The sequence below is a fragment of the Lepus europaeus genome, chromosome 5, assembly GCF_033115175.1.
Source record: "Lepus europaeus isolate LE1 chromosome 5, mLepTim1.pri, whole genome shotgun sequence".
NCBI lineage: Eukaryota > Metazoa > Chordata > Mammalia > Lagomorpha > Leporidae > Lepus > Lepus europaeus.
The window spans coordinates 63616837-63641568 of NC_084831.1; the positions used below are offsets into that span (position 1 = coordinate 63616837).

Sequence of the window (24732 nt, forward strand, 5' to 3'; positions counted from 1 at the left end):
ACCGAGAGTAAGGCTACTGTGTGGAGCCATTTGGAGCTGTAGTATCAAAATTTTTTTTACCTTGTATTGCTTTGTAGTTAGAGACATGCGAGTGTGATAAAGTGAATGTGGCAGAAAATGAACGGAGTAACAGAAATATGTTTAAGTTATCAGTTTTTTCTCTTTAAAATGAGTCAAATACGTATTTTAATTGATAAACTGACTTTATATTCACCTATTGGAAACAGTACAACATATTTTACATCAGATTATGAAATATGGATGTTTTACTAAAAGACAGGAAGCGCTTTTTCCAGTCTTTAAAGTAAATACATATTCAAAGGATCTTAAGGCATACCATTTATTCATATTCATATCTATTGAAATACTGTACATCCACATACTTCAATAAATAGTTAAAAACCTGACCTCTTTTTAAATCATTTCTGGATTTCAAAAAACAATTTTATTGAAAAGATTAAATAGATAACTTTTGGCTGTGTCACAAAGCTAAGCACAATGGATAAATTAACAATTATTCAATAACTTTGATCAATATAGATTATTGGCTTTGATAATTCAATTTCTCAGAATTTTCTGAATTACACATAGGAATATTTATGAATATACTTTCGTCCTGAATTATCTCAGTAATCTTCTCAGTTCTCCAGTCTACTTTCTAGATATAGCTTAAATGTTATGATGAAGAGTTAATTTTTCAGTTAAACTTAATTAACCTCCCAAAAGTGGCTCTACGTTTGAGATTCTCTTTCTCAAATGTTTTAGTGTGTCAAAAACACAATACTATAATTGGGCAGTACTTTTCTTTATATAATTGCTGCATAATAGGAATTTAATGGCGTAACAGGGCTTATGTTTCAAATGAGATCATTCATTGTAAAACAGAATTACACCATTTGCAGTTAAATCAAGAATGCAAATGAACAAATTAACTACCCTAATATTCTGGTACTGCCCTTCCCTTTATCCTTATGTTTTACTCTTTTTCCTTTCTTCCTCCCTTCCTCCCTCCTTCCCTCCCTTCTTTCCCTCTCTCCTTCACTCCTTTCTTCTTTCTCTCCTGTCCTTTTTCGTTTCTCTCTATTCTCCTTTTTCTACTGCTCTTTCTTTTCCTATCTTACTCTTCGAAAAGCAAATTAGGGTCAACCAAAGGAGTCCCAGGGATGGAACTTGTGAAAAATACAACGTGGAAATGAATAGTAAAAAAGCGTTATAAATCAAAAGATAAATCAATTTTATAAAACTGCTATTCTGAAATTGCAACAATCTTGTACAGTCAGGACTGATAAAATGGAGTAATCAGACATTTCTTATGTCCATAAATGTAAAATCATCTACTTGAACATTATATGCAATACATTCACACAAAAAAGCAAATACTGTAGCCTTATTTGAACAATATTGAACTCATAAATACTCATGATGTCACTCTGTCCAGGGGCCTAAGAACTAGGAATGCTGCTGTGATACAGAAAAACATAGTGAATACCTCCTCTATTAAAAATGTCACTCGAGAAAATCTCTTCTAACATAAAGGCAAATACATATGGCTACTGAGCTATGACTGTACTTCTGTCACATTCTATGGGAAAAACACCAGACTCCACAAATTCCGAATCATGACAACACTTTGAACTAATTATTTGGTTCATCCATAGTTTATACCTCAATTTACCTCACATTTACCCTACAAACCTTACAAAGAGGAGGTATTTTTAACTCTAGGAAAATGGTCACTGTATAATATGCATTCTTGATCTGTTTCTTTCTCCCAAACAATGGTACAGATGGTTAACACTTTTGTGGTAGCACCACTATTTCTAGTAAGTAGATTATTATGGAGTGTGCCACTTTAAAGCTGCAATACAAAAAAAAATATTTTGTAGTTTACTCACCAGATCCACAAAGGATATTTTTAAAAGCAAATAAATAATAATTTTAAATGCCATATTTGTTTAAAAAACCCATTTAATGTATCATTCAGTATGTCATAAATTTTTTGCACCTAGTAAATTTAACTGCATCATGTTATCTTATTGCCATTTTGTGGGAAGACTGAGTATTTATGTCTCCTCATTTAAGATTCATTTTTCTAATTAAAATAGATTTATGGTGTATTTTGGGTCTAAATTTTACTTAAAAAATCAGTTTTCAAGTCATGCCTTCTGGGACAAAATATTATGTATCTTAAATATATCCAACTTTTGAATAATTTATGATCTTTAATTTTATTAGTAGCATCTTTATTTTGTTATGACTTGTAAAAGGGGACTATTTTATAGAAATGTAAGTGTACTAATATTGATAACTTCATCAAACCTGCAAAACAGCTTTCAGGGCTAGGGTCTTTCTTTAGGAAAGAATAAAACCATCAAACTATTCCTGTAATCTAATACTTAGAGTAACAGCATTTTTCTTCAAAAAGGTAATTTTCATTCTTTATAATAGAAATAATTGAATGCTTGTGATATTTTAATAATTAACATATCCTAAAATAGTCTCCTCACCTGCATCTTGTCCTCATTTGGTCACATCTTACATATCTCATGTATGATTAAACTGAGCATGTTAATTTGGGGAGGACTGAACTGAAATATCTTTAAAGATTCTAACAAAGAAGAATTAGATACTTTGACAATTGATCTGCTGCATCTCAATATAGACCATTTGTTATATTGGGTTTTTTTTTTTTGTTTGTTTTGTTTTTTTAGTATAACCTGCATTCCAGACTACCAACTGAATGATGTTTTCAGAGAAAAATATGCAAAGTTCTCTCGTACACAGGAGCACTGTCTGTGTAACATTAACTTACCACAAAATCCCACTAATTTTGATTGCTTTTCAACTTGTGTGATATCAGGTAATAGGACTTTGGGTCCTTTCTGGCAAACTGTCTTAGAAAAATGGGCTTGGAATAGCGAACAAGAAAGAAGCTGTATTGCTAGGCAATCCCTTGAGTGGACTGTGCTGTCATTTAAAGGGAATTATTTCCCACAGTGGATCGATCTGACATTTAGCTACAACTAAAGAAATCATATGGTACGTTTACTGCACTATGTTATTAAATTGTTTTTCATCACAAAAACCGGGTGAAAAGTCTTAAACATCACTGGTAATGAAGGAAGCGATTTCTACAGTCCAATAGTGCCTTCCTTCTTTAGAGATAACGTTTAACTTTGTTATTGTGGTTTATTGTTGCTTTCAAATTGTAGTATTTAGCAAACCATTTTATATTAGTTGGAGACAGATAAAAATATTTTATGAAGGCACACTCATGCTGAACTTACAGGAAAGAGAAGCAGAGCTGCACAGCCAGTTATATTACAAGGCTCATTCCTGAAACCTGAATATCATGCGAGCAGGAAAATCTAGATATGTGTTATATTTTGAAGAAATGATTTGAAGGCATTATTATTTGCTTTTTTATCAAAAAAGAAAAAAAATGCATCTTTGTAAATGTGGAGTGACTCTTAGTGAAACAGGGAACTGAATGCTTGTATTGCAGCCTTAAAGAATCACATATTCACTGCAATATTCGTTTTTTGTAAACTACAGCCTGCAACCTAGCAGACCATGACTGAATGCTTTTGAAAAGTTGTAGATTACAAACATGAAATCACAATTAATATCCTCCAAAAGTAATTTCAGAGCTTTCACGTCTTAAAAAAAGGACAATGTGTACTGCTTCACAAGGTAATGTAGCTAATCAAAAAAAGAGTAGAATTAAAGTATTTACATAATGAGCAATTCTACAGAAGGCGATCATCCCCATGTAAGCACTGCTGATTATATCCCACGCTGCTTTTAACAAACTGTACCAGATTGGATCCAGCCATCAGCACTTTCAGAGAATCCTTAAAAGCCTTTTATGGGTCTTTAAATTTATTGTAGAATGGCATTCTTCAGGTAGAATATGCTGGTGAAAGAGGACAGTGTCAACACAAGGTACCAGCAGGAGAAAAGAAGCTCCGCGCTCCCGGTGATTCCATACTGGGCTGTACTTGGAGCTGGAAAGAAATGGAGAAGATTAAATCAAAATCTAATTTATGTCTTTCAGAATGTTGACAATAACTAAAATGTAACCAGGTATACTGGGAAAAGCATTGGCACCGGAGTCAGATAGACTTTGGCTCCCATCTGATTCCACTCTGTGATCACGTGTATCCTATTTGACTAAGCTGTCTGAGCTTCAGTTTTCTCAAGGGCAAAGTAGCAATAACAAATGAAAGAATTCACATGGTAGGGTTGAGGTGAGAATTGAAGACAAAGTACATACAGTAGGATAGTAGGATGCACTGGGCCAAACAGGTGCTAAGGACTCAAGCAGCAGCAATATTTGTTATTAGTGAATATTCTTCATTCATATATGTATTTGTAGATGTTTTATATCAGCCAAATATTGTGTTAGATGTTGGAAATATAAATCTAAAGGTCTCCCTTCCAAGGCCTTTCTATTTTGGGGGGAGTAGAGGTGGGGAGAATGATGTTCAAATAATATAAGCCAACCTTAAGAATATTAGAGTTGCGTGCACAAACTGCAGCGACACATACCAAGAAAACTTGCGTTGCAACCTGCTCGGGCAAGGGAAGGGAGATCTAGCAGCTTTGGAAAGGGGAGAAGGGGGTGTAATTCTAAGATCTTAAAATAGATTAGTCTTCCTGGAGCATGAAGTTTGAAACCTAAAATGGAGAGAATTGAAACTGGCACTCTAGGCACATAGAATGACTTGGATTGTAATGAAAAAGGATTTAGATCTATATCCTGAAGGAGATTTTGAAGAGTTTCAAGCGGTTGAATGTATAATAACTTTTATATGTTGAAAAGATCACAGTTTTATACATGGAGAAGTCCAAGTGGGACTCAGCTAACATCGTATTGAATTTTCACCGAACACCTAAAGATTCATCAAGTTTGGGATATTGTTCCAGTCTACTGAGTGGATTCCAGTTCATTTCAAAGAGAATAGTTGCCTCCTTGTATATGCTTGGCCAGAAATCGAATGCTGCAGGTATGCTCAGGCTTGCTTGAGACTGATTCTTGTTTACCGTAAGAATAAAGTAATAATAGCAGTAACAACAATAAAATCCACCAACATACTTTTAACTACATTTTCTCTTTGAAACCCAGATTTCAAGCACTGTTTCCTAGTAGAAATTGAATAATGTAATAAATAAATGCACTGCTTCGTTCTTAAATCCATAATTCAAATCCAGCAGTTTTAGTCATCCTGTGTTTGAACTGCCTGCAGGTAGTTTTTATTAGATCTTTCACAAATTACTAGAATGCCATATAACAAGAAGAATAAATTGTGTGGTTTACACCTCTAAGAAATCAAAGAAGGTGAAAGATGTGTTGCCCCTTGCCAGTGGCATGTAACCATGACAGTGTAATTGTTGATTCCAGATGAATGGAATTCCAAGACTGAAGCTACTACCTTTTCGTAAAAGGAGAAAAAAAATCAACTATTTGATGCATCTATAGGTGCCACTAGTAAGTATCTATTTATTCAAGAGGCAGAAAGACACACACACGAACACACACACTGAGAAAGCTCTCATCTGCTAGTCTATTTTCCATATGCCTGCAATGGCTGAGGATGAACTAGGGCTGAAATTCAAAGTTGGGAACTCAATCCAAATCCGCCATGAGGAGTGCAGGACTCCAATCACTTGAGCCATCATTTTTTGCCTACCACGGTCTGCATTAGCAGGAAACTGGAGTCAGGAGCCAGAGCTGGGAATTGAGTCCATATGTACCAATGTGGTCCACAGTAAAAGCCCAACACAACCGAGTTTTCAAAAAAAAAAAAATGAAAGAAAAAAGAAAGAGATGATGAGATGATGAATAAAATAAGTCTATTGTTGAAAATAGACTCTAATTTAAATTAATGAAACACTTTATTTTCTTTTATTAAAAAACCTAGGATATTTTTATTATAAATAAATATTTATTGGTGTATGACCTCAATAACAGCTATTTATAATTGTCATTTTCTAGGTATATTGAGTGTAATAAAATTAGTATAATAGTAAGCGACCAATACTAGGCAAATCATAAAATTAATATATAAGACATTTTAAAAGCTAAGAATACAAAGGAAAGGTAATATATTTTTGTTATTGTGACCAATTAAATGGCACATTAAGTGACTAGGGTATCAAGGATACTCAAACCCCTTTTCTATCCTTTAAAATCTATCTTTGGACAGCATTTCCTGAATCCCTTCTACTTCAACAAGCTAAGCTGATTCCTTGCTTTGTGTAATCAGACCATGATACATGTGAATATTCTATTGTTACACACATCTCACACTGCATGAAAAATATTTCTGTAAATATCTATTCGTAGAATCAAGTCACAAATTATTCTAGGTCATACAATTGTTTTATGTGATGTGGGCTGAATTAAGAATCACATAGGCAAAGATGAATAAAGCTTAATCCTCTCAGGGAGAGTTCATTTTAGTTGAGGACACAAAAAACAGGCAAATATAGAACATTAGGATGTACAGAGCTGTGAGACTAATGTATAAATACGGGAGCATTCCCTAAGAAGTCATAGCAAGGAAGTAGTATAGGCAATAAATATAACTAAAATTATCTTTAAAAAAGGCAGTAATATGTGCATTTTACTACATTTGGGGTGGTGTGCTATCATTATATAACTTTATTCCTTTTGATTGATATTCATTACATGTGGGTTTTGTGTATGCTTATAACTGTTGAACTGAATGATTTGGAAAACAGGGATAATGTTATTAAAGTTAATGTTTAGTGCCCTGAATGCAGGACTATTTGGATATTATTGAATCAATTAGATTTTCTTGACATATTAAATTATTTGACTACTTGTTGTCAAAAACTTTAAGAAAATAACTCTTTGCTTTTATTAGAAAACAGCTTCAATATTTTGCTCAAGTATCACTTTGTTTAAAAAAAAAAACAAAACAATCTTTAGAATATCCCCATGTCAAGTTAATATCTTGAAGTCAAGACTTAATATGTTTTTTATCTTTGGTTCTGAATAGTCTGATACTTAGAAAAAAACTTTCATTTTTTTTTTTAAATTAAAACATTGTCTTTACTCATATTTTTCTGAGCCTTTCTTTTCTTTCTACATTTAGGCTCATTAGTACCTTACTTTAGTGTGTGTGTGTGTGTATATATATATATATATATCATACTAACAGCAATTTTAGCAAGAAGAGAGATTAGTCAGCAGATTACATAGGAGCAGAACATATAATGAATTATCTGCCATCACCCTTTTGCTACAAAAGACCAGACAGATGAAGTCCTAGACGCCAGCTATGGATCTGCATTCCGTAGAAGTCATCTAGTTGTACCTCTGCGATGGTCAGATCTGTTAAAATTCTCTGCAATGTTTTTAGTCATCTGTGCTTATCCTATTGCTATTCATCCTATGTGAAATTAGAAGGGACAGTTGATGTGAGCAGCAGGTAACCAGAGTTGGTATTGAGCTGTGATCAGGGCTTTGGCTCCATTCTGAGTGATATGAGAAAAGTTATAGGAAAATTCAATATTATGAAATGATCACTTGCCTACTCTGTGGACAATAGATATTACCAGAGAAAGCAAGAGTAGATGTTGTAGCTGAAAATCTTCAATGACTTCCCATTGCCTATTGAGTGAAGCCATCAATGGATCTCCATTCCCTTGTTCTAGCCAACCAACCTATTCAGACTCAGGCATATTCTTAGTTCTAATTTCATGATCCATTTTATTAATACACAGAGTGTTTCGTTAACCCATGTCATTTTCACATGCTGTATATTTAAGTCTTGCAGGGCTTCCACCCATTTCCTCTCCACTTATTGAGACCTTATGCACTGTAGAAATTCTTAAACACCACTTCCTCCATGAGGCCCTTCCCAGTATCTCATATGATAATTACTAGTCATCCATTTATATCTGAATTCAGAATTTTTTTCTTTTTCATTTCTAATCAATATATATTTGCACAGACACACTTGTTACACTGCACTATAAGCATCTTAAAGTTATGAAGCATTCATCCCTATAATTTGTGATCTGTATTTTATATAAAATGTGTTCAGCACATGTTTGTTTAATGTGGGAAAGTATTCCTAAATATACATTTGTCTAAGATCCCTTTGATAAAATGCCCTACTTCAATAGTTATTTCTATTATGGCTTGCACGTTAGGCAAAATACATGACAGGGAAATTGTTTTATCTTTCTGGCCAACTATTAACTTGTTTTCTAAATTTAATTACCTATGAAGAGGAGAATAAAAAAAGCAGAAAATTTAAATTGAGAAGAAAAGGAGAATACAAGGGAAGAGAAAGGAAAAAGAAAACAAAGGAGCTAACAATTAAAAAGAGTGGGGCAAGCCTTCTGCCTAGCAGTTAAGCTGTTGGGTAGGATGCCCGAATCATCTCACAACAGAGTGCCTGGGATTCAAGTCCCAGCTCTATTTCTGCTTCCAGCTTCCTGCTAATACAGACCATGGATGGCTCAAGTAATTGAGTGCCTACCCATCTAGACCAGGATTGGGTTTCTGGCTTCTGGCTTTAGCTTGGCCTAGCTTCGGCTGTTATGGGCTTTTAGCGAATGAACCAGCAGGTGATAACTCTCTGTGTCTCATATAAATAAATTGAAATTTTTGAATTGAGATAAAGAGAGACAGAGACAGAGAGAGAGAGAGAGCGAAACATCCAGCCTTTGAGCAATGGATTAGATGGCTTCATATTAAAACTTTTATCTAGAAAAAAAAAATAAAAGAAAAAATAGAGTATGTCAGGGAGACTGCTTTGATGTTGTTTGCAGATCAGGAGTTAAAACAAATAACAAAACAGGCTGGCTGTCATTCTTCCCAGTTTCTTATAAAGTTAAGGCATTCCAGTTTTTCGTGTAATATTCTGTGCAATATACAGACTGTAGATCCAGATGACAACAGTTTAAATTTCAACTTCACCTTTTTCTAACTGCACAACACTTGGCACATTTCTTCATTTTATTTATGAAGCTTATAAAATTCATGATAAATTTGCTTACAAAGTTCATTCAGTGTCTCCATCTGTGAGGATTGGAAGTATCACAAAAGTTACTGTGAAGATTTGATGGGTTGACACATGCAACCCACTCAGCACAGTATCTAAGAAAGCATAAACATTCTCAAGTGCTACCTGAACACTTGTCATTCACTCACTCATTTAAGAAACTCAGGGTAAGCCATATGCCAGGCACTCTCTAGTCAGTAGCAACATAGAAACAGACCCTGTCCCCAGAAAAGCCTTTTGTTTTAGCGTACGATGCATTCCACAAATAAGTATAGTGGACATTGCTACTAATCAACAGTTTGTTAAATCAATGCTTCTCTGGTCTTAACAAAGGTGTCTCCAATTTTCTATTACAAAAATATTAACTCTGCACTTTACGGGTCTCTTTGGGAAGATTTTTCAGTGCCTTTTATTTGCAGATAATCGGCTGATCTCTGATTTGCAGTCTCCTCAAAGTCATGGAGTAGTATCTCTTCTTCCTTTTCCCTCTGTTTTGCCTAAGAGAACATCATGGTGTATGTTGCATGGCATGAGTGGTTTCATGGATGACCTGATATTGAATTTGGGTTGGAGGAGCTTTCTTAGTCATGGAACATAAATGCCCAGGTTGGGTGTGGAGCGCAGTCCTTTGGGATTTTTTCTAGTTGTCAACAGGAAGATCCAATTTGAGTTTTAATACATTTCTTATAACTGTCTAATTATGATTATCACTTCCAATTACTTACAGCTGCTGCACATTATTTTCCGTCTTGGCATTTTTCCCTTGTATTGCTCCAGTTTTTATTTTTAGGCAAGAACAAACGTAACTGTGAAATATTTGTTTGGTACAATACCCAATTACTTGCCTAGTCAATTTCCTTAAATTCCTCAAACTTTAACTGAACTAGTTTTGAGTCATATTGTTAATATTCTTGTAGTAAATGCAGGTAAACTCCAACAGTTTTGCTTCCATAAGACAAAACTGGCCTCAACGTACATGTTTCTAAGTAAACTTATATGTTAATAGGAAAAATAGGAAGTGAATGATTTACTCCCCAACTGTTTCATGCAAGATAGAAAACTCATTAATTGACTGAGACACTATGCACCATTGATTAGATCCAACTGACAATGTGGTCTTATTTCATTACACACTAAGGGAGGAGTTTGCACAGAAGATAGCTTATTCCTTTCAGTTAATAGTCATCCCCTTTACAACATTAACAGGTGTAACAGATAAGCAGAAGCTCAGATTAACCACACTTTTTTAATCTCTCTTACTATTATATATCATTAGGTGACGATTAGGATAGAAGGAGAGCTGCAGGTGGGATAACTTTGTGACTGGATGCAGAACTTTTGATTGTGTTGTGTGGAATAATCTGGCAGGTCTCAGAGCAAGTGATCATCTTCAATGGTCCTTCCAATGGTATGAGTTCTGGGATGACATGCATTGCATTATGGATGCAGTATAGCAAACTTTGTCTTATATACTCTCTCATACCTGTGCCCAGTGGTTTCAAGTAGGAGGGTTTGATTTGTGTGATATTGCTTGTATATATACAGTAGATCCACTGGGATCTTCTTCCCCTAGACTTTGGGGTTGAGAAATGCCTGAATAGCACAGTTGTCGTGTATTGGAGCTAAAAATGCATAGATTTTCAACCTGTTTATGTACTCAACATGCTTTTAGAGAATCATACACTTAATTGGGAATAGAAAGACACAAACATGCCACCTTCCACTTTTCTCAGTCTGGTAGAAAAAGGCATAATTTTTGAGCCCCTACAATTGTCACCTTGAATTTCAAGAGAGAATGGATAAATGACTTTGGATACCAGTTGGCTTTCTCCTTTGTTTTTCGTAGAAGAAATTATGCTAACAAGGAGGCATGAGTCTACTTTGTTCAAGTAACAAGTCTACAGTCATGGTAAATCTGCATTTAGATACTTAGTCTAACATTTTAGGACTTCAGGTTTTTTTTTTTTTTTTTTTTTTTTTTTTTTTTTTTTTTTTTTTTTTTTTTTTTTTTTTTACCAAAAATGGAGTGACTACCTGCAGGAACATCTTTGACAGACTGAGCCTTCACAGCATAAAAATATAGAGTAATGATTTTTTTAAAAAGTCTATTTTAAAATAAAACTCTTAATAAAATTTCCCCATGTGGACATACAATATGTACACACATATAACATAGCATAGTAGACCAATATAGCAATTTTAATAATAGCTTTTAAAATCTTTAACTCTTTTTGTAGATTGACAATTGATTTGAATTGCTTTTTGTTTTTAGTAACCTCAGTTAACCATACTTTCTCTCAGTTGGTATTGTTAATACATTATTGGCTTCATCTGTTTACAGAGCCATCCCAAAGTACTGAATACAATAGAAGTGGCTGGGAAAAGTCCATAGGAACCTATAGGAGGACAGCTAAATACAGAACCAACAACACTTTAGTTTTATGAGCAGCAAATCATATATAACTGTGGATGACAAAAGACTTTAAGTCGCCATGTTTAAAATTATAAACATCAACCAATAAGAGGCACTTGCTTACTTCACAGTATTTTTGAAAGCACCTGTAGGATTTTACAAGTATTTAACCCTTTAGGCCTCTGGGGCTTTCTCATTAAGATAACTATCATGTCTAGTAACACAAGATCATTAGACTTTTTAATTCTCAAACATTTGTATTAATAGCATTTTCCATTATAGAAACTTAAAGTTTGGTACCACATCATATCTTGACAGTACTTCTAATATAATCCAAACAGCCTGATTAGTTGGTGTCTCCATAAGATGAGAGACATAGGTCCTTCGATTTTTTCAGTTGGGCCCAAACTGGAAAAACCAAAGTCCAGGATTTACTGGAAATTTTAGAGACCAGATTGTTTGAAACTTTGATTTTTTGAATGCCTGTCAAGAATGCCAAGAAGGCTCAAAATCCAAAATATCTGGTTGAAATAAGATTCCTTAATATCATGACATAATATAGACCAAATTTGATCATTGTTACAGGTGATTATTCAAATCTTTGAAAATAAGCACATATTTAAATAACCCATAGCTCTTAATAAAAATTCAGCTGTTTTTGAACAATTAGAATTTACTTTTAAATGGCTTATAGATAAGATTGTCCATAAATTTAAGCTGCTAAAATCAATCAAAGATACATTTTAATTTGTGGGACCTGAATCTGTGTATCATATGTTTTAAACTTGTTGGTAGAAAGAAACTAAAAACATTTTATATGGTTGTGCTTAAGTTTACTGGTTAAACAAACTACACCATGTTAGATATTTAAGAGGTGTTTTCAAATACATGATTCTTAAAATTTATAGAAGGCATTGGACTTTCTGGTAAATGTTTTCTTAAGTTGTTATCTAATGGTTGAAACGGTTTGCTAAGTATTCATGTGATATTGCTAATGTCAGCAAGCGATCTAGGACTTGCTCCCTCATTTCTCTATTCTAAGCCCAACTTGTTCTTTCATTTCTCTATTCTCTTCCAGGTAGGAAACTAATTCTATTATGAAGGAATCTGTAGGAAGCACAATTTAATCTTCAGACCTTATAAAAGAGATGGCTAACATTTTTCTGTAATAGCATAGCCAAAATAAGAACTTAAATAATAATCTCATAGCTAGATTCACTTTGCCATCAGCGAAGTATACAGTAAGTAGAAAAAACCTCCCTTTCAGACCAAAGGGAAAGAAAGTTTTAAAGGGAGAATATAATTTTCCTCATGGGCATTGTCTACCTTAGAAAAACTACTACAGAACATGCCTGTGACTATAGACTTGTAGTTCAGGCCACCGAAGATTAGAGATGGGACACGGGCACTCCCTTGACTTGCATCCTCTGGTCTGCTTTAACACAAACCAGGAGGAAAAGAAAGCTCGGCATCAGAAGCAATGGGTGGCAGGCCTATTCATGGCTGATCTGTACAGTGATCTGCCCTCAAGGAGACCCAACAGGCCAGTCCACTGCAGTGGCTTTCAATGTGGTAAGCCTGGGCTTCAGCAGAAGTCAGCTTGTGAAGAGCCCTGGCAGCTCTGCCAAGAGTTGGATCACTGGAAATGGACCTGCCCTGGAGTCGAAGGATGCCCAGGTCAGAGCCACAGATCTTATTGGCTCTAAGCTGAAAAGCCCTTCACTCAGCCCAACTTCCAAAGTGACCACTGCAGCTGAGGGGATGGTCAAGTAGGGTCAGCAACATTGCAGGCAAAACTGTAAATTTCTTGTTAGAGATGCCACCTGCCTTTACCTGGCCAGCTCTCCTCCCAGGCCAGCCAAGTCATGAAAGTCAACAGAGTGCCTTCCCCTAGGAGGTTCACACCTCCCTTAGGATATACCCCATGTGAAGAGATAGATAGGTCTGGGCCTCTTAACTTACAAGGCCTAAAGCCCACCAGATTATTATCAAGCCCCTTCTATCAGGTTCTATTTGCCTCTCAATCAGAAAACTTAATTGTAGCTTAGACAGCACCTTTCTTAGCTCCTCTAATAATGACTCTGTCCTTTGTTCTAGACCCTGTCTAGCGCACTTGGGCCTCATTCCTTTGTAATCATAACCTCTACTCTACCATCAATGGCTCTACTCCCAACCTGTGTGTACTGATGGTCCTCTTCCCCACTTAATGCTGTGTAATTGTTCAAACCTGGTTAATGCCACTCTTAGGATCATTGGTTACTATCCTTACTCTGTCTTTTATGACCTTGTCTAAATATGATCAGAGTCGGCAAACTTGGAAGGCTTCCATAGCCTTGGCAACTCATGACGACAGCCTAGGGTGGTTACTGGCGCCATAAACTAGAGTGTCAATTTGTTGGGTCAACAACAGGAGCCACTGTGCACTTGCTCCTCATGTGGGATCTCTGTCCTTAATGTGCTGTACATTTTGCTTTAATGCTATAACTTGTACTCCAACAGTATGTTTCACTTTGTGTTTCTATGTGGGTGCAAACTGCTGCAATCTTTATACTAAATTGATCTTCTGTATATAAAGAGAATTGAAAATGAATCTTGATGCAAATGGAAGAGGAGAGGGAGCGGGAGAGGGGAGGGTTGCGGGTGGGTGGGAAGTTATGGGAGGGGGAACCCATTGTAATCCATAAGCTGTATTTTGGAAATTTATATTCATTAAATAAAAGTTAAAAAAAAGTCTATTTTGTGTTGTTATAAGAATTGAGGAGAATGGGTAAAGATATGACACCATTCCTTCCTCTTTCTCTCTAATGGAGTTTCCCTATCAGCTTGATCTTAGCAACTACTAAGCTTTTTATTCTTGAATCCCATTCTGATTGCTGAATAGCCATTTCCCAAAGTCTGTGGTATACCACTCTGCCTACTCAGCATTGAGTACATTAGAAATTGTGAAGATATCTTTGTTTGTTATTATTCATATTCAGAAATCTGCTTATTTGTAGAGAAATACTTTATTTATAAATATTTTATAAACAAACCAGCAGAAATCACCTTCAATAGAAACAAGTTCTCCTGCTTTTCTCTATTCTTCCAGTTATTAAAATAAAGTCTCAAAGCTTGAATTGTTCATTGATACCTTCTAAATGTGTTGGTTTCTTTGTTTATTCTATGTCTAGAAAAACAGAAGTAATTTACATGAATATATAGTGGCTTTGAAGTGTGTTGTCAATACAGGTAATTTTGTATGACCCTAAGTAGCTTCTTGATCGGCATAATTTGTTCTTCATCCCAAGTGAGTTTGCAAATCAGTTCTAAATGAAGCATCATTATGTATTTAGGAGTGTGTGTGTTTATGTGTGCTTATATGTGTTTTAAATCTGTCATTGTGGCACCAGAGCTGTGGTATAGCAGACAAAGCCACTGCACTGGCATACCCTGGGCACTGGTTTGAATCCCATTGCTCCATTTCTGATCCAGCTTCCTGCTAATGTGCCTGGGAAATCTTTGGAAGATGGCCAAACATCCTTGGGCCCCTGCACCCAAGTTGGAGAACTGGAAGAAACTCCTGGCTCCTGACTTTGGATCAGCCCAGCTCTGGCTGTTGTGGCCATTTGGGGAGTGAACCAGTGGATGGAAGACCTATCTCTCTGCCTCTGTCTCTCTGGAACTCTGCCTTTCAAATAAATAAATAGATCTTCCAAGAAAATCTATCGTTGTGTGAAATAAATAAACACAAAATACAATAAAACTTTCCCTTACTATATAAACTTTAGTTTGGGCCAGTAAGGCATCTTCTAGTTGAAAAAAGAGGGTTTTATAGAATAAAAATAGAAACCCAGCTGTGTTCTTAAGGTCACTGATAGTCATTGCTATCAGCTGTGTCTCACTGGGATATTGCTCGTAATTTAAAAAAATGGAAGAAACTACAAACTAGCAAACACATTTTGTAAGTTAAAAGGAGCTTTTAAGATTCTATATACATTACTATGGGGGTGTGAAACTATTTATATTTTTATATAGGGTGTCTAAACTCAGAACTTTAATAATCATATTGTCTTAGTTATTGAATTTTATTCTTTGTGTCTTTTGTGTTAGGAAGGTTACCCTAAACAAGGGTATTTTCTGTTTTTCTGTAACAGTGTTCTCTCAGCATGAAGAATTAAGAATTTCAGAAGATTTGATGATCTTTTCTATTTTTTGGAATATTCCATTTACCTGTCCAGTTTTGTTTTTTAGTTTTACAAATGCAGTGAAGGCCAGTGATTTTTTGCTTTTGTGGTCTTATTTACTTAAATTGTTCCAATTCTTATGCTCTTAATTGATTTTTCACCTATTCTCAGATTTTCTAATCATTGCCACTATATATTTTGACTATTTGGAAAACCTTAATAAAATTGAAATGATATTTTGTGGAACTAAAGACCTTCTATAAACTTTCCTCATGCTGCTTCCCCACCTTACCACTGACTACCCTACCATTTGCCACAATGTAGGCAGGAGGGCTCTCTCTTCTCAATGCACACCCCAGCTTTTGTCAGACTTGTGTACTTTCTCACAGTCTGCCTTCCTTGGAGATTGGGGGTCTATGTCTCTGTATTGAGACAGTACCTCTCTTTGAATGTTCATCTTACATAAAATCTGCTCACTAAGTTAGAACACGGCAAGACTATTAGGGGTATTTGGGGTCATCTGGCACAACCCTTAAGTTTTACTGATGAAATAACGAGGTCACTGTAGATTGAGTAATTTGTTTAAATTAAAAGCAAAAATAGAACTCAGGTATGCTGATTATCATGCTACATTTCCCTGAATTTCTGCATAACTGCAGTTAGAATTGATCTTACAATTCCTCTTTCCTCCCACAGCCACTTGATTTTACCCATGCCTTACCACTCTCATGCTCATCTTCTGTAGAATGTAGGTTTCCTGAAAGCATTTAATTTACCTGGGTAAATACATATTTGATCAAATGATGGGCATTGTCAACATATGTATTACAGAAAACCAAAGGTATACATGTTATTGTAATTTCTACATTTTAATCAAGTTTGACTATTAAGTTCAAGTATAGGATAGGGGCACTGTAGGGAAGATAATATCACCAATCAAGAATTCAGGACTTTGTAACTACCATTGTAGGATACCAAGGCCTCCATCTTGTCTTCTTGGATATCTCTCAAGAACTTATGTGGTAGATATACAGAGTCATACAAACACACACACATACGAACATTAATAGTCACTCTTCTCTGATTTCTATTTGAATGTGTTATTTATGGATGGAGACTGTTTCTTAATATACTAGCTAAACACCTTAGCACACTAGTTCTCTCAGCTGAATATAGAAGATAGAACTATTTTCCTCTGAAGGTTGTGATCAATAAAAAAAGATAACCGAGTTAAATGTTTAGTACAGTGTTGATTTAAGTATTCACTAAATAGTGGCTTTTAAAATGTATTAGTATTGGAGCTGGGGCTATGGTATAGCAGTTTAACCCTCTGCCTGTGGTGCAAGCATCCCATATGGGCACCTGTTTGAGTCCTGGCTATTCCAGGACTGACCCAGTGCCCTGTTATGGCCTGGCAAAGCAGTGGAAGATGGCCCAAAGTGCTTGGGCCCCTGCACCTACATGGGAGCCTTGGAAGAAACTCCTGGCTCCTGGTTTTGGATTGGTTCAGCTCTTGCAGCCATTTTGGAAATGAGCTACCGGATGGAAGACTTTCCTCTATCTCTCTCTCTTTCTCTCTCTCTTTGAAAATGTATTAGTATTTGTATAAGAAGTGACAATTTAAGCTCCTACTTTACTCAATATGAAATACTCACTTGTGTGGATGAGGTCCTGTATGCCTCAGAGTTCTATAGGTGTGAAACAATAACCGTCACACAAATATATGTGCCTTCCAAAACATGGCTCGAAAAGTACAGTCTAAAAATTAGTTCAGCGAGCAAATACTGCTGAGTATCTACAAATACTTACTGAGCACCTACAGTACTCAGTGTTATGGGTGCTAGGGTACAGCTTCATACATAAGTCATCCAAGCAGATCACAATGGTTTAAACACAAAGTACCCTTGAATTCTCCAGATTTTGCTAGGAATCAGCTTCCTCTATTTCCTCCCTGTTCTCCAGACTCTATCAGATATACTTCTGTTTTTCATTAAGAACATAGTTCATGGTTACATCTGTAATAATACTCTACCCCTCCCTCACTTGCTCTATCCCTTGAGGCCCAATTGCAGTGCAAACTCATCGTCCTGGCTTTGCTTACAGACTCTCTTCCTCTGTTAGACTGTGACTTCCTAAAGGGCAGGTGTATCATGATTTTTTCAAAAATCTCTTTCTACTCTTTGCTTCTTCCCCAGTGGCTAGCATAGTGATTGCATATAATAAGGGCTTAATAAATAACTGCTCTTTTTATCTCCACATGAGATAAATTTGCAAAATATACTTGTTTCACACATCTTTTATGTCTTGCCTTACATCCTCTCATTACCTTTTTACTTTGACTGTTGCTATGACAACTGGCTGTGTGCAGGGCAAACAATTCTGAAGTGTGTTCCACATGGCTCTTCAGAGGGTCCCCAGTAGGACAAAGCCCAGTTACCCACAGCAGGAACCAGATCCACAGTACATACTTGGACTGGCTTTCCTTTCTTCTCTATTTTACTATTCAAGTTTCCTGCAAGTTTTCCTTGAAAGTCTTTCCCCAAATAATCACCAACAAGCAAATCGTTTATTTTGGGGAGACCCAAGACAAGGACAACACTCTTGTATTAAGAAGAGAAAAATAATAATTATGAATACTGTGTCCAGTGCAACTTCATATCCCACAACAGTGAATGGCATGTTACACATAGTAGGTGTACAATAAATTAATTATGAATAAATAAACCACCTGAAAATAAACAATTATCCAATTCTTTTGCTACCACTCTTCTTGGTTCATGGTAATTTTCTCAGTTGCTCCACTTCTATGAGTTCTGCATTAATTATATTGTTAGTAGGCACATACTCTTGATAATAAAGGGGGCACTAAAACCTTAATTAAATCTAATTTTTTCCTCATAGATTTTATCTCAGGAATATCACCCACTGTTTTACATTATCATCATTTTAGTTTCTGCTGTACCAGCAAGATTACCTAATGAAAGTTTTGTTGCTTACTGCATTTTTTGAAAATTTAAAGGCATTCATGGTTCTTATGTTTTTATTATGATCTGAACTATAAAATGCTTATCTCCCCACAACATTGAACTATTCTTTCTTCAAGGCTTAATGCCTAACGTTATCTAACTTGTAGAACGTGAAAATAGGAAATCCAGTTGGTGCAGAAAGAACCTAGGGACAGGAACACAAATGTCTGATGTTGGGGAAATGCAGTCCAAAGAAGGGTCAGAAAAAAGTGAAAAGAAAAAAAGTGAATAAATATGCATAGTGATTCCAGCACTGAACATGTTCTACAATCTGCACTCTGATTTTTTAAGACTATTTTGTAACTTTTTGCCAAAATTAAAGTTAATATGATGCTCATAATTTCTTCAGGTATCAGTCAACATCTTTAAAACAAAAGAGTGGAAAAGCTTTAAACTGTTACACCAAAACACTTTGTATGGATATTACTAATTTGATCATTTATGTCACTGTTTGAAAAAGCTTTTGACTGTAACAGAAATAGTACTCCTTACATTAATAAATGTCTCAGTCAGCATTGAGTTTATATTCACAATTCATTTGGTCACAAAACAATAAATAAAATAACATTTTAAAAAAGCTGGTCAGTTCTTAAGGCATGACCTTTACTAAAAGGTGCCTCTACTTTAACAAGATTTTCAATGATCCTTAACCTAAATCTACATATCTAAACCCAAAAATGGAAAACTGATCTTTTAGACATAAATAAGTCAGAAAATCATATTAGGAAAGTATCTGATTTATATGCCGGTAATCACAATATATATTCAATAAATGCTTGTGGAACATCTTTTATGAATTAGGCTTGAATCTATTATGAATACAGAGCTGGACATGACCTACTCCTTGGCTTTAAGGAATTTATAGTTAAGCAGAAATAAAGCATTCTACCCAAGAAGAAAAGGAATAATTTCCACCAAATCATAAATGATTCTAATAAAAAGTTATTAGAATTACAGCATTAAAATAAATTTTGAGGGAATCCATTCTCCTTTGTAAAAATCTCAGTAAACCAGAAACCTAGTTAGAAAAAGTCAGTTCAGGCCTGTGTCATTTTAAAGTCAAAAGAGACTGAGGCCTGGAGAAGGATGAGCCACATAAGGAATCAATCCAAATGTCTAGACCTTGAGTTTAGCGCCCTTGCTGCCATATCACACTAGCCCTATTCATTTATTTAGCATCTTATTTCAATGTTTAAGCTCATATTGCTTATTAATATTACATGTCACAAGTGCAAGCTTAAATATTTCTAAATCTGATACGATCAAAATAATTTCATAGTCTAGCAACTTATCCAACATTTCAACAAACAAAATACAAAATGAGTTTACATATATGCAGGAAGTGATAGCATTGTATTGAGATAGCAAATGCAAATGATAGTATTATATTTTGAAGCAGGAAATGTTGGAAATAATTTCAGAGTTCTGTAGTCAATGTAGTCTTTATTTGCATCTCTCATAATTTTTCAACTTGGACTTTTGTAGGTTCTTAAACATATGAAAGTCATAATAAAGATTTCTTGATCAAATATTAGTGCTGTTTAAATGACTGTCATATTAGAAATCTGTGATGAATGATTAATTTATTTGCATAAAAGAATATTTTTTAGAATCAAAAAGAATACACTTCTATAAAATTCTTTTATATGTCTAGAATATGTCTTGATTCATCTGTTTCTCAAAGGTAGACATGAAATCATAAAATTACCATTCAGAATGTTTCTGCATAAAATGCAAGATTTTTTTTTCAAGCAAAAGAGCTTGAACAGCTTCAGTCTGTTATTCATGCTTGAGGGAGGTCAGGACTTGAAAACTTGAAAAATGGAAAGGGGGTTGAGGGGACCATACATTCCTAGAGAGCAAAGCTATTGTTAAAAAAATGAACGTGTCAACTGGTTTTATTGCAATAACTACCTCCTAGTACACCAATATCTAGGAGTAATTACTAATGAAATCTGAGAGCCACATATAAATACATATGTTCTAATTCTTCCATTTCACACCAAATTTAATTACAACCACAATTAACAGAGACATTTGGTATCAATCTAATTGTCAAAATGAATTTCTAGTATTTCCTGTAAGTGTATGGAAAAAACCTAAAGAAAGTATCCATACATGTTGCTGTATTCTTAGAAACACATTATTCTAGAATGCTTTGGGCTACATAATTGCTTTTGGGTATACTTTTTTACATCTCAAAACAAGAAAACAGCTGATTATTTTCTCCCTTCACAGAAAAGGGAGAAGATGTTGAATGTTAATATTTTATTGTAACACATTCCTTCCCCTCCCACTGAAGACAAAGGAAGATGCAGTAAGCACTGTGCATTTTCCTACTAATCTTTCCAGAATCTCCTTGTATATCAAATTGTTTCTTGTCTATGTTATTTAAATGATTCTTCTGATTTTATTCACATAGGAACAAGATTATCTTTTGCACAGTTTAGGCTTTAGGACAGCTACCCATTTACAAAGTGTAATTCAGCTACTTTATCCATATCTGAAATAGGAACAAAAATCTCACAAATAATACAAGTAGAGGTTTTCATTAAGCAGTATTCCTGTGTATTACAGAGCAACAATAATGTTTTTTTTTATTTATTTCAATTTAACATTGAAAACAAATCCCAATTCTCACATCTCTTTGATGCAGCTGGCTGCACTGTGCATAATGTCTGATATACAATGGCACTATCTATTGTTACAGAACTAGCTTATTTGTGTATTAAAAGCTTCATTCAAATTTGTATGGTTCAGAATGTTCAATGAAATGCACAAATTGACTAGTTCAATATTCCTCAATTTGTCGTAATGGTTTCTGTATGGGTGTTTTTCTTATTTGATTGCCATATGTCATTTTTATTCTTTAAGTAACAAGGTGACAGTTCCTGTGATATCTCATAATTGACTGCTAAAGACAAGGGGTTAGGTCAAGCTCAAAGTCACTTACAAGACTATGAAAACCAGACTAAATCTTGCTGTAGCAGCTATAAAAAAATCATGAAAGGGTTTGTAATACTGTTTGTCGATAATGGAAAGAAAGAAGGTAGGATATTATGGAAGGAATTTTTAAGTGAAAGGGAGTAGCTGAGAAAAAGCGAAGTGAATGTTGGGGAAGATATTGAAGTTTGAATATATAGGCAGAAAGAGTGATCAAGGAAGACCCTCTGATTGAAAGTTTCATCAAAAACACAAATAAACTCATTTGGGAGTCCTGCAAATACATCTCTTCCTACTGGAAAGTTTGAGTCCTTTTTCTTTTCTTTTTTTTTTTTTTTAAGATTTATTTTATTTATTTGAAAGAGTTGCAGAGAGAGGTAGAGACAGAGAGAGAGGTCTTCTATCTGCTGGTTCACTCCTGATCCAAAGCCAGGAACCAGGAGCTTCTTCCGAGTCTCCCATGTGGGTGCAGGGGTCCAAAGACTTGGGCCATCTTTTACTGCTTTCCCAGGCCATAGCAGGGAGATAGATTAGAAGAGGAGCAGCTGGGACTAGAACTGGCACCCACATGGGATGCCGGCGCTTCTGGCCACAGCATTAACCTGCTGCACCACAGCACTAGCTCCCCTTTTTAAATTCCTAAATATGTTTATTAAATTATACGAGTCTATTGATTTCAATTATACTTTGAATACTTCTTTAAAACATATCTTATTCTATTGAATTGCATTTGAGTTCTTTTTTTTTAAAAGATTTTATTTATTTATTTGAGAGCCAGAGTTAGAAACAGAGAAAGGGAGAGACAGAGAGGAACATCTTCCATCTGTTGGTTCACTCTCCAAATGGCAACCATGGCTGGAGCTGGGATGATATGATGCTAGGAGCCAGGAGTTTCTTCCAGGTCTACCATATGGGCTCAGGAACCCAATCAACTGGGCCATCAGGTTATAGTAGAGAACTGGATTGGAAGAAGGAATGCAGGGATAGGAACCAGCACCCAAAAAGTTTGTGGGTGCTGCAGGTGAAGGCTAAGTCAACTGCACCACAACGTGAATCCAGTTGAATTTGTTTTTTAAGGTATGGAAAAGAAATATTGAGTAAATGTGGTTTGACCTCCTGATCACTGAATCATGAGAAGAATAGAGTCACAAAACTATTTTAAAGTAAGAGAATGCTAAAAATTTTCTGGAAGAAAAAATTAAGGGTCACAAGTTATTAGGTACTAATTAGAATCTTATGCATTGCATGTTATTGTTTGCAGATAGTACCTTTTTATCACTTCACTGGATAGGTAGAGGGCAGAAGTCTTTTTCCAGGTGGGTAGACAAAATCCTGGAAAAATTAGACTCTTTGATTTGACATAGATTACTTACCATTTTAATTCCTGAGGACATATATTTCCAGTGTTAAATACAGGATAGAAGTGCAATTACACTATAATTATCAAACATTTGGGCAGGGCATAAAAAGGACATTTTGCTTCATTTAATTCATTGGTTATACCACTTTGACTATCCTGCCTTTTTTCCTTTGTGTGTGTGTGTGTGGTTTTTGTTTTTGTTTGTTTGTTTGTTTGTTTTCTTGCAAAGTTAACTGCTTTTAGAAAATTTTAAGTGTATAGAATTAAGGCTTTCAGCGACACATGGAAGCATTATTAGCTTCAAATATCTACATTAAGATCAGGTTGTTAATAGCCTGGAGTTACTGTGAGCACTAGAGGACTGTGCTTTGTAATGTGTAAATCAGCTTATAAAAGCACTTTGATTCTAGGGAATAATTCTCAAGTGCTAACAATTTAAAGAAAACAAAAATCCATCTTAAATGTGTCATCATTTTTTTAATGAATTCTAACTAGTGAATGGTGAGTCTTTCCATGATGAATGAACTCAAATCATGGATGTAAGATGAAGTGTAACTACTCAAAGCTTATTTGGTAAGCATAAAATTCTTTCCCTGTCTATTAGTAATTTGTATGTTAGGCTATCTGACTTCTGAGAGTGACTCTTTTATCATTTACTCATTCATACACTTGGATTCAATTAAGAAATACTTATTTCATATCTACCTGTGCATAGAATTTCCAAGTGTCACAGAAGACAATAACTCATACTCAGTATGATGGAGGAGTCTAAAGATGTTTCCTTTCACTCAAGATTTTCTTAAGATTTATTTATTTATTTGAAAGGCAGAGTGACAGAGAGAGGGAAGGAGAGAGACAGATATCTTCTATCTGCTGGTTCATTCCCCAAATAGCTGCTACAGCTGGGGCTGGGCCAGGCTGAAGCCAGGAGCCAGGAACTCCATCTGGCTATCCCGCATGGGTGGTAGTGGCCCAAGCACATGGGCTATCTTCTGCTGCTTTCCCAGGTGTATTGTAGGAAGCTGGAGCAGAAGCAGAGCAGCTGAGACTAGAACCAGAGCTCATGTGAGATGCAAAGAGTTTGCAGATATAAAGTCTCAAATTAGTTATTTTTAAAATGTAGAGCTGATATGGGTCAGCCTGACCTTGTTTCAAAGTTGAGTTTTTCGGTTAATGTAGCCCTTAAGACACCCATGTCCCAGATCCGAGTGCCTGGGTTCATAACATTGCTCTGGCTCTTGATTTCAGTTTCTGGAAAAGCAGAGGAGGCATAAGTGATGGCTTAAGTAAATGAGTTTCTGCCTTAAGTTTGGGAGTTCTTGATTGTGTTCCTAGAGTCTGATTTCACCCCGGCTCAGTCTTGGCTGTGGTGAATATTTGAGGAGTGAACCCGTGGATGGGAGCACATGTTTCTCTCTATGTCTGTCTGCCTGTCTCTCCCTTTCTTTTTTTTTTTTTTTTTTGTAATTAAATTCTTTTTTTTTTTTAACTTTTATTTAATGAATATAAATTTCCAGTGTACAGCTTATGGATTACAATGGCTTCCCCCTCCCATAACTTCCCTCCCAACCACAACCCTCCCCTCTCCCGCTCCCTCTCCCCTTCCATTTGCATCAAGATTCATTTTCAATTCTCTTTATATACAGAAGATCAATTTAGTATAAAGATTTCAACAGTTTGCACCCACATAGAAACACAAAGTGAAACATACTGTGTGAGTACTAGTTATAGCATTAAATCAAAATGTACAGTACATTAAGGACAGAGATCCCACATGAGGAGC

At 35.4% G+C, this 24732-nt stretch overlaps 1 protein-coding gene across 1 annotated transcript in view; it reads right to left on the bottom strand.

Annotated features, from left to right (window-relative positions):
• Window positions 1-208: 208 nt before the first annotated feature.
• The window catches only part of NEGR1 (neuronal growth regulator 1), a 952382-nt gene continuing 927858 nt past the window's right edge, over window positions 209-24732 (bottom strand). Inside the window, exon 7 of the mRNA XM_062191543.1 lies at window positions 209-4007. Coding sequence (XP_062047527.1) covers window positions 3883-4007 — 125 coding nt within the window. The 3' untranslated portion in view covers window positions 209-3882. The remainder of the gene's footprint in view (window positions 4008-24732) is intronic.